Source organism: Austrofundulus limnaeus, unplaced genomic scaffold (assembly GCF_001266775.1).
Source record: "Austrofundulus limnaeus strain Quisiro unplaced genomic scaffold, Austrofundulus_limnaeus-1.0 Scaffold8, whole genome shotgun sequence".
In the NCBI taxonomy this organism is placed as follows: domain Eukaryota; kingdom Metazoa; phylum Chordata; class Actinopteri; order Cyprinodontiformes; family Rivulidae; genus Austrofundulus; species Austrofundulus limnaeus.
Window position 1 is genome coordinate 2,800,807 of NW_013952410.1, and position 11,858 is coordinate 2,812,664.

At 37.9% G+C, this 11,858-nt stretch overlaps 1 protein-coding gene across 6 annotated transcripts in view; it reads right to left on the reverse strand.

The window, feature by feature from the left end:
• ttll7 (tubulin tyrosine ligase-like family, member 7) overlaps positions 1–11,858 on the reverse strand; it is a 95,856-nt gene that overhangs the window by 46,407 nt on the left and 37,591 nt on the right. For all 6 annotated transcript variants that reach the window (XM_014000034.1, XM_014000043.1, XM_014000048.1 and 3 more), the window contains exon 10: positions 2,628–2,722. In XM_014000034.1, the coding sequence (XP_013855488.1) occupies positions 2,628–2,722 (95 nt within the window). The remainder of the gene's footprint in view (positions 1–2,627; positions 2,723–11,858) is intronic.

Sequence of the window (11,858 nt, forward strand, 5' to 3'; positions counted from 1 at the left end):
GTACTTTACATGGCTCTTCTCTTTTACATTCAAATATAAATAAACCTCGTAGATTATATTTATTCTCTCTTAACTTAAATAATTTCTGAATACCAGAAGGAAGACTTTTGTTCAATGCTTTATACATSATTTCCAGTATTTTTATATAAACAACATCTTTAAATTTTAATATATTACTTCCAATTAAGAGTTTATCAATGTGTTCGCGATATCCCACTTTATATCCCGCCTTATAGCTTTTTTCTGCAACTTAATTTGCAGCTTGATTTGCCWCTAATGTTTGCTTAAATTTAAAGTTAAATAACACACAAGTCCTTTAATAAGATTATAGCCTTATTCAGCCTGTCCATTTATAAAGCTCAAACCTAGCATAAAGGTTGGTCATGAAATTATTGATCTACATTTTAAAAAGCTGCAAAAATTTTGTAAGTAAAAAAAAAAAAACCAAATAACAACCCAAACACCTCACTGTTGAATAGTATCAGACAGCATATTTTGAACAAGTTGGTTACTATGTTTGAAAAAAAAAAGGAAATTTGTTTCAGTCAATCACTGGTCCTTTAAATTGAGTATTGACTGCTGTTGGGGGTATGAGGGTCATTGATTTCCATGCCCGGGTGGGTCTAAATTGATCGCATCTGATACAGCTGGTCATGTGAGTGGACTCAAGAACCAAGCCTGGCTCTATACCCCTTTCTTTTGGGAGTCAAAGTCCTTACTTTCTACAAAAAAAAAGTGAGCAAAGAACAACAAAACCGTCATTCGCTCCACKAACATAGGTCGTTTGTTCTACTGACAAGGCTTTTTGTTGCACTTCAACATATTCAAAAAATTCTAATTGTTAAGAATGACATTTATGGGAACATGGCAAACATCAGCTACGTAACAAATCATTTTAATAAAAGATTTATTCGTGCCCGCCAAAGTCAGGATGAAGGACTGAGTGAGTTTTAACATGAGCTGGCAGCACAACACATCATAAACAACCAAACTGGATCCACCGGTCATAAACCATATAATTGATTTGCTGTATATGTACCGTGTGTGTGTGTTTAAGTGTGTGTGTGCACTGTGTGCACTGTATGACTACCAGAGTGGAGACTATATTTAGGGCAGTAAGAAGAGGACAGGCAGAAAGAAACAAACAAGAGAGCAGAGATCCAGAGGTCTTGTGTACCGTGATCAATCAGTGAGTAGAGTCACTGTAGCCAGGGGACAGAAAAGCATACCAACAAAACACACACACATACACACACATAAACACTATATACACAGAAATACATCACACAGAAAGAAAAGTAAACGCAAGCAAAAAAAGGCAAACAAATAAGCAACAAAGCAAAGAAGAAGAGCGCCACATGAAGCCTGAGTACATGCACATAGAACAGTAAAACATGTAGATTGAAAACTACTGATGAACTTGACACACACTCAAACCTGTGCACAATTTTTTAACTTTTCAGGGAGCCCAAAGTGTGCTGCATAGGCACAGCTTTGCACCTCAGCTGTTTTATGATTTGTATGCATCAAAGAGACACCAGCAGCGTGTAAATTTCCAGCAACAGTAATTTATGTGTGTGAAGCGCTAACCCCCTTGTTATGTTCACACTATTACTCCTGTCCCTTCAGCCTGAAACAAAAACAAGATAAGAGCCGAACTGCACCATGTATCAAAGTAATTCTGAAGTTTTCAGAGTCAAAACTAAAAGAATTGGTAAGAATCTTTAAACATTAAGAGCCTTGTAAAAAATAAATAAAATGAAAGAAGGAATCTTTGAGCCTTGCCCATCTCGGTCCACAGAACTTAGGAAATGTTCACACTGCAAGCAAAAGTGACCCAAATCCAACTTTTTTTCCCCCATATGCAACCAATTAAAAAAAATTATGATTAGAATGTGACAAATACCTTTTTTTTTCAATAAAACCCAGATCTTTCTTGTATGTTGTACTACATGCATACAGTATCTGATGTATTTTAAAGGGGCTGCATTTCATCTGACATTACATCATTGAGGTAAGGATAATTGATACAGTCATGCAGTTTAAAGCACAGAACTCTTCAGCAACAGAACAGAAATCCTGTCACTTTGTCTTTTTTATAGATTTATCATGTCCTGGAGGACTGAGAAATTACACTAGCATAGGATGCTAAAAATGGTATACCAAAGTATTGGATTGTATCAACGTTAGCATGATGGGATTGATACTTGAGTTTGTTTCATGCCTCTACTTTCAGTATGTTGCTCCCATTCCAGAAGTGCAATTCTGCACCTGAGTAAAACATTAAATGGAATAAGCGTGGCAGATAAAAATGTACTTGTCCTGATTGAACAACTTCAGAATTGACACACATGCTAACATGTGTAGCACTCATTACTTCTGTAAGCACAGTGTGAGGTCACGTCTTCTTCTGCACAGGCCAATTGTTTCACATTGTATTCTGATAGCAGTCAAATTAAATCATATTGTGAATGACTACACAAAAATATTGGATCTAGGCAAAAAATTGGAATGAAGTATTAAGATCTGCGATGTAAACTTAGCCTGACAGAGCTCTTTGATGCCATTTACACATGTCTACTTTCATGCACATAGGTTGTGAGTATAAAGGTAGTGAAAAACAATACCTAATTTTTAAGAGTTTGAGAGCGTTGAGCAGTACTCCTTTTTTCACATCATAATCAATCTTCTGATCGGTTCCAAAGCTCGGAGCTCGATTGATCTGTCAAAGAAAAGAGAAAAGGTAGACATTAATAGGTTCGGAATTTTATGTCTGTTTTCTTCTTTTAAATTTTCTGCTACACTCTTCAGACAGAAATTGTGTGCAATTTAAGGGAACATATTTAGGGGGTTTGTGGAAAAAAATCTGCTCAAACAAAATGAGGAAAACAGAAGGAAAAGTGGGAAATAGAAATGGAAGACTCTTGTTGTTTCTCTTTCCCTTTGAGAAATACTTTAGAGCAGTTTTGGCCTTTTCTTCTGCATAAACCCTGTTTGGTGCAGATGGAAAAGCCCCTATCCATGTTTGAGCATATAAGTTTGTTTAGGTGACCGAGGTTCAGGCGGCAGAGGGCTCGAAACAGTGGTACAAACATTACAACACTGCCACTAAAAACATTTCTGTAAGCATCAGAGAATTACTGTCGCTCAGCTTGGTTCTGCCATTTAATGCCATTCATCAAAAGTGCTCAGAGAGATTCAGCCACGCAAAAAAGTAAAAAAGACACCTGTGATTTGAGGCACAAAAGCTGGAATCATCCAGGGAATAATTCAAGAGGAGCTTACCTTTCTCAATAGAACAATTCCAAGCATCGGTGCAAAGTATTCACCTGACACAACAAATCAAATCTTTTTCTCTTTGTTGAGTTCCTTTATGTCTCCCTCCCATGGTGAGAAATGGCTGATGTGAGACAACAAAAAGGAGCAACAAAGAAAGAACTGGCAACAGTGATTGGAATGGTGTCTTCCTATGAGGTGACTTCAAATGACAATGCAACAGATGCCCACTGAAAGGCTGGCTTGGCTTGATAAACCTTGATTGTTCAGATAAGTCAGGTCTCCTCCTGGCATCAACCAAAACGCTTAAACCTCCCATTTTCTTTCTTTTTTTATGTAGGAACAATAGCATGGGTGGGTGGCATGATAATATTAGAATTTCAATGGTCTTAATAATGGTGTATTTGTTGAATGAGTTTTTATGTGTCAGTGAAGGAGTGAGTCAGAGTGTCGCCAATGAATGTCTTTATCGCTCAAAAGAATAAGTGACTTTAAAGACAGATAAATCTCTATACAGAAACTTGCCCAATATAGCCACTTTATAACAGATGGTGTTTTTTTTTTCACACATTTGCTGTCAGTGAATCCAACAAAGCAAAAAAAGTCAGATTTTAATCAATAAACTGTTGACTTGATCCTGACAAAAACCTTTTAGTTTGTAAAATCAACTGATTACTCTTGTCACAATAATTTATTGCCTACCTTTCTATGTCCCAACATGATTAAACAAAGTCTTTATCCCAAGATTAATTAACTTATTTTTTCTTACTGTGTTCAAAAAAATACATCACTAGCTTTAACAGAGGCCATTTGTTTTACAGATTTAAATTAGTTTTTGAAGTTCTAGAAGTCCTGCAACTTCCCTGGTAGCCTTAATCTTTTGTCAGACTGAGTTTTAGTAAAACCAAACATAAATTTTTATTCCAATAGCAGAACAGTGCTAAGCTAAACAGGGTTTTACGCGAACTACTAATCAGGGAACATGAGTAAAGCACGATGAAAAGAACAGATAAGAGAACAGACTGGTAAGTAACTTAAGTTATTTAAAATATAAATGATTGTTTCTTGAAAATAGGTGCCAATTTTCTCAAAAGATTTTCTACACAAGTGCTGCTGGAGGATTTTGCAATCATCTTGGTCCATTTTCTCTATTACCTTTGAAGAAGATGTTATGGTGATGATTACCATCATCACCATAACACAAATTTGCTCCCGCTCTATGGAGCTAAATTGGAGTCATACGTTTTGTTCAAAATAAAAAAAAAATTTTTGAAACTGAAAAAAGGAGATTTGAAACTGAAAAACAATGCATTACAATCTTGAAAAGTTTCAAACATCTAAGAACCTGGCTCCTAAGAACCGCTTCAGAGCAGCAAGCTCGGAGTTTCTCCAGTGGTTCTTGGATCAGATCAGAGATCAGATCAGAGCACGCACTCTGAAATGATTTTAACTTTAATCTTCTGTTCTCTGTGGTCTATTGAACATTTCCTGGAAGTGTAATAAACATTCCCTGAACATTTCATAGAAATCCGTTTGGTAATTTTTGAGATATAAGTCAAAGAAGCAACATGGAGCAATTTTGGCCAAACTTGGCCGCAGATCAAGCCCTGTAGGCGGGGACAGGTTGATAGCTGGCTGTGCGGAGCTCCAGCGATTCCTGGATGTCACTCTCATTCCTCCTGGACAACAGAAGTGGAGACGGGATTGGTGGAGTAGCCTAATCCCCGTTGCAGGGCTCCTTTGTCTTTAAAATATGAAAATAAATAAAATAAATCCACCTCGGAGTTCGACGAACCTTCAGGAAGCTACAGCTAACAGAAATTTGAACCAAAGAGCACGGCTTGTTTAATAGTTGGATTTTGGTTGTCTAAGATTAAATAATATATTCCCCTCTCCCGCGTCAAACAGAAATAAAAACACACAATAGTTTCAGGAAATGTTAATCGCAGCAGAGAACAGCTGAAKAAAGTTTCGAAAGTTTGATGAGCAGACCCGGAAAACTCTGCTGTCTGTCAGTTAGCAGCAAAGCCTGGAGCGAGCCCCGGCTACAGCTTAGATCTCCATGCCGCAGATCGAGTGCCTCCCCCGGTCAAAGCGAGTCAGGCAGACCGCCTGGGCTCCACGTCCAGGGGGAGAAGCTAAATCCACTTAAGCCTGAATGCATATTGCCAGGCATACAGATGATAAGTGCCTTCCAACCTACTAGGAGATAAAGGAAGGACAGTCTGCAGACATTTTAGAACTGATAACCTCTAATAAGAGACATTTATTGGACTGAAAACATTTCAATCATAGCTGGTGGTTCCTGAATGCAACACCTTGTCCAGCCTGTGCTGAGCTGTCAATCATGATTTTGCACCGCCTGTCATCCCAGGCCCCACCCCCCATGTTAAATCGGGGTCATAACTCTGAAACTGAAAATAAAAAGTTTTAAACTGAAAAAAATATTTTGAAACTGAAAAAAAATTTGAAACTGAAAAACAATACATTACAATCTGGAAAAGTTTCAAACATCTTGTCTTTTCAGTATCAAATATTTTTTTTTTCAGTTTCAAATATTTTTTTTTCAGTTTCAAAATTATTTTTTCAGTTTCAAAATTGTTTTTCAGCTTCAAAGTTATTTTTCAGATTCAATTTTTTTTCCAGTTTCAAAAAGATTTTTCAGTTTCAAATCTCCTTTTTTCAGTTTCCATTTTTTTTTATTTTGAACAAAACATATGACCCCAATTTAGCTCCATACCACTCTGTTGTGTGCCACATTTGAAAGCAGCATCTTGATCAGACTTTTAACAACTGAGAAAACCAGAGTGTTGACTGTAATGCCAACTGTAGGGTATATAAACCAAAACGAAAGGTACCTACTTTCCATATGGGTCATACGTCAACTAGAAAAACTAAACTAAACCAGACTTCAATTCCCTAGAATTTCATGTTCAAACGTGTGTAGCTGCATGCAAGACATGAGTGCAGAACAGCACACAAGTTAAAGAAACAATTTCCTGAAATAGTCTGTGAAGTATCTAACTTTTCTGGGCTTGTTGGGCCGTCACAGCCACAGGTGAGCTACTAAATCCTTCATAACATGAAGTGAGCTTGTGTGGCTGAGCCTTGGTGGGGGTGTGCAAACCCACATGTGTATTTTTGTGTACAGCAACCATTTATCAGAAGGTGGGTGATGAATGTCTTCCAGTGCAAAGAGAGAAATAGGAACAGAGACCCTATCCAACTCTTTCACTCAATAGAAAGAAATATACAATACGTCCCACTGTGTGTTGAGGACAGAGCTCCACTTCGACCTACTGAGCCTTACCTCTGCTACAAAAGAGAAAAAAAAGGGAAGAGGTCTGTTTTCATTTAGGACTCTCCACAGCTTGACAGGCACAATGAAAAGAGTGCCGCTTTAGAGTGCAGCAGCCAATAGGTAACAGRCATACTGGCAGTGATCCTGGTGACGGTTGTCTCGTTACTTGTCTTCATTTCTTGGTTTGATTTGTGGTGTCAAGCTGTCACAGAATAAACTGGCACTGCGGTATATACAGTATCTTTTTGCCCTTCTTCGTTTTTTTTGTTTTGTTTTTTTTTTCTCTCATTCTGCTCCCTGCCTACTGCACTTTATCTGTTCAACTTCCTTTCTGTTCTTCCTCTCTTCCTTACAGTCTTTTCTGACTGGTCATCGCTGAACTCCCACTCTTCCCTGCTTCGTTTGCTGTAGCCCTGATTCTCTGGTTGTTACCTCTCTCCTCATTTCTCTCTCCATGAATCTGTGCTCTCCTTTTCCTCCCTGGCAGAGGAAGTTGGACCAGTCTGTTCTTAATGAACCCCTGCAGGCTCCCAAAACCCCCCACTCTGATTTCCTTAAGTGACTCTGGCAGGGGTTTAAAAGAGCCCTTGGTTGCTTTAAGACGCATTCAATAAAAATGTCAGATGAAAAGATTAGAACATTCTTTTTACTTATTCTTTAATTTGGTTTAGTTTCACATCAGTACAGCCAAGCTATCGCTCGGTCAAAAAGCCAAATATGAAGATGACTTTATAATTTTTCACAGGGCATATATTTCCTCACCTGATGATCCAACGAAATCTATGAACATCAAAGTTTAATAATGTGTGTGTGTTGTCTTTTACTATTATTGCATTGTAGAAATGTCCCATAGTGAAGCAAATGTCTTCGTTTCAATGCCACTGTTTTTGCAAATAAGTATGTTAAAATGTATCAATAAAACATCCCTACAAAACTATCTGAACTTTACAAATTGCAGCATGTAAAAATTTAAACAAAATAAAATGTGTATTTGCATACTCACACGCACAAATAATATATGACGTAACTAAATTTGGGACATGATCAGAAACATAAAGAGGTGCATACAAAGACCTTAAGATAAGCATATAATACCACACAAGAAATTACACACAATGAAATAATGTGCAGCTTTTACAAGTTGTAGCGACAACAAATGTAGCATACAGCTTTAGTGTTCCCAACTCTACTGAAACATGCCACCATGTCATCAGTTACCCTGAACGGGCTCATCTCCTACTGAGACCGTCTTGGTGAGCTGCAGCACTAATATTTAAGTTATCAGTGAGGTATAAATTTAGCCACAKCAGTTCAGAAATAGCTTTGGTAATGCATGTCTGTATGGATAAATTAAAAGCAATCTCCTATTACTTTACACTGAATAATACCTTTGCAGATGATGTAAAACATTAGAGATGAAAGTTGATAAGTACTCAGATCCCATGCAATCACATAACATCTGGATTGGTTCCAATTCTGCACTTGAGATCAGAGCACACACACACACACACANTCAAATGTTTAATTTTATTTCTTAGTAGTTTTAAGTGTGTAAATTTAAATTATACATTTTTGTAGTAATGTCATTTTAGATTTCGGATCGCAATTCTGACTAGTTTGATTACTTTTTTTGACTTAAATACAAGAAGTGTGTGATTAAATTATATAGTACATCGGTCTGCCCTATTTCCATATCCGTATTTCCGTGTTTTAACCCGCTCGCTCGACGTTCATCTGCTTTTGACTTCCGGGTGGATTTTTCTGCGCTCTGTGTCTCGTGACCAATTTTTTTGTTTGCTATTCGTCGTTATCGGCTGTTTACCTGCGGTGGGATGTTTAGACAGATTTAACAAAGACCCACAAACCTTCGGCCACACAGTTGCTCTCACACACCGGCCGAGGAGGCGACACAGAGGGAGCGTTTGGCTATGAGACATCGGGAGCCATGGCGGGTCGGCACCGGTTAGCATCGCTCTCCATCGGTGTGTTGTTGTTGTTGTTGTCGGCTCGGAGCAGCGGGAGACCCACGGACAAATGTCCCGACGACAAATCGTGTCGAAACCCGAGACCTCCGGTCGTCCTCGGTAAGTTTTGTATAAAGTTGGTTGTTTTAAATTATTTTTATTTTCAGTTTAAACAATTTATTTCTCTTGTTTTCAGGCTTTAGTTTCAGGTTGAGAATGAACAGTTTTTATTTTAGGGTTATTTGTGAAAATAAAACACATTTAATCTGACTGATTTTAATCAAGACACTATTTTAGTTTTATACAATATAAATGGTAAATCACGTATCAAAGTGAAGGCCTGTGGGCCAGATATGGTCCATGTCACTGTCTTTTTCCAGTCCATAAGATCTTATTCTAAATGTATTAAAACCGAACCTCTTTTTCACAGACATCTTATAGAAATTAGACAAAACACATTTTTAATAATTAGTCTTTGATTTATTTGCACAGAAATAGACTTTTGATATTTTTTACTAGTTTTTTCCATTCCAGTTCTTGAATCTGCCCTTTTAGATGTGTGTCCTCTGTTTATTTTAACTTCTTAACTTTGATAACTTTTTAGTCATTCAGGCATGAAAAGGCTCCTAAAATAAAGATATGAACCCAACAGCAATAATAAAAGTGAAAATATTTTTAGGTGCTCATCAGTTGCACAGATAGTTTTTTGTTTGTTTGTATTATGAGATATTAGTGTGTGTGTGTATATATATATATGTGTGTGTGTGTATATATATATATATATATATAGTTTATAAAGGCAAATGTAAAGATTGTGATAAGGTAACCTCATTAGACTTATTTTAGCTGTTAATTTTGGGCAAAAATGCCAATGAGATGAGTCTGTCTTGTGATCACACYGCACAAATAGAAAACAGACCAGGAGCAAACAGTAGACTGAAATGGCTTATTCAATTTGATGTAGTCTATTAATTTCTAAGTGAAAAAAAACCCTCTGGAATAGTTGCGGGGTTTGTCTAATGATGTTTAGCCGTTCACAGTATCACGACTATCTGAACTGCCCATGGATAGTTAGTAAGTAAATAATGGCTGAACAGCAAACTCAAACCACCCCAACAAAACTGCTATAAACCATTTCCACACACAGAAATTCAATTACTTCTCATACTACTCCTCAGTCCTTTATTTCCCCCWCCTCACCATTCATTGTCATTACTGTCATAAATCAAACTAATAAAGGGGGGAAATGATTATATCAACAAGTTTGTACCTGTGGCGTCTGCTGTGCACCCAAAACCTTAATAAGAAAGAAACACTGGACCAACAATAATCAGCTGCCTTATTTCCACAGCAAATTGCTTCCCCAGATCTAAATTTATTTTGCATCTGGAATACTCCCTAAAACAAGCCCGACGGCTGCTGGTGATTAATCAGTACAGAAAAAAAAAACAACCCCCTTCTTATTATTCTGGCAGAGGGTAAACAACCACTGCTTTGACAAGCCTCCCATTTTGCCCCGCACACTCAAGGGTATCGGCACAGTTCAGCCGCTGTCAGAATGGAGTGTTTGTTGCCGCACAATGGTGGAATGAGAAAGGGAGGCATAGAATGAAAGAGAGAGGGAGACCAAGCATGAGTAGCAGAGCGACAGAAAGACAGACAGCTAGACGCCCTGTTTAGTCGCTCTCTTGTTTCAGCCGTCTTATCAATCACTGTTCTGTTCTTTTTGTGGCGTTTCATGTGGTCCACTCGGACACGGGGAAACTCTAGCTGAGCGTGTTGAGCTGCTGGTGCACAAGAATGAAGCGGGGCCAGTGCTCAGCTTAGCCACAAGTCAGATAAAGCAGCCTGAAGGCAGGGAGAGTCATTGTTTGAAGCTATTCAGAAACACAATCAGTCACGGGCATTAAAGTTGCAACAGAACTGCTCAGAAAAAGGCTTGAGTGGCCGCAATGACAATATTTGCCTTCAAAACAAGAATAAAGCAACAAAACGCCTGGTGTCCAAAGCTGCCACTCACAGACATATAAGAATTTACTGTAATTTAGTGTTTAAAATCGCTCACATCCTTAACCACACACACTACAGTTCTACATGTCACTCTATAAACATTCAATTTTTAATTTTTTACCTTCCCTCTCAATCACAAGCACTCACATACACACTCTCTTTCTCTCTTGCTCTCTCTCTCTTACACACACACACACACACACACACACACACACACACACACACACACACACACAGTCACTTGAGCCGTATGCATCTGATGATGAATGAATAAATGTTGCGGTATGTTTTTAACTGCCCCACATGCAAAGCCTCTGCTCTCCTAATTTGATACTTATTCTATGAAATAGTCATGTTGGGGGAAAAATGGATGTGGATAGAGACAGACAGTCCCATACATCATTCTAATTATTCTTTAATAAAGCTTCTATAAGGCGAACCATGGCTTACAAGTCAATACTGCCACCTAGGGTTCACAAGTAGAAAGATGACGCCTTAGATGTAAGGACAATACTCACTTTCAAAAAAAAAAAAAAAGGATGAACCCTGCAAAGAGTCAAAAATTAATCAAACGTTGGAGGAAAACACACAGTGGTAGGAGATCATAGTGACTATGAAGACTGTTTGGCATATCAAAGTGTATTTATTATCATTTTTTCATTTTCTACTCTAGAAGATTTGATAATTGGGGATGAAAATTGTAAAGCATCAGTAGTAAGTAATTTCTCCTTGATGGTACCGAGTGCCCCATAATGTTTGGCTTGACTATTGCAGGATTTAGAAACCTCTTTAGTTTTATAAGAAACAAAAGCAAAAAATAACTGGGTACAAACCCCTAAAAAGTAATTAATATGCTTTAACTGGGTACTTTTTACGCTTCCCTATAACATCAAATTTTCAACTCAGACTCTGAGATGACGTCGGAATTCCACCAAGAGCTTATTTATTTTTATTTTTCCACACAAGACGTAATCGGCATTTTCAGCAGCTGAAACTCTGTTGAACTTGTTGTGTTTGGAGACAGAAAAGAGTGAAAACCATTTATGCTTTGTTTCCATGTATGTGTGTTTGTCATGGCATCTGTTTACAGTTGTCACTGCAGATTCTTTCCCACAAATACCTCCCCCAGCACAATCACACACACACACACACACACACACACACACACACACACACACACACGCATATATAAACACATAAACATACATGCATATATACATACATACACGCATACATACACACACGCACACACACACACACACACACACACACACACACACACACACACACACACACACACACACACA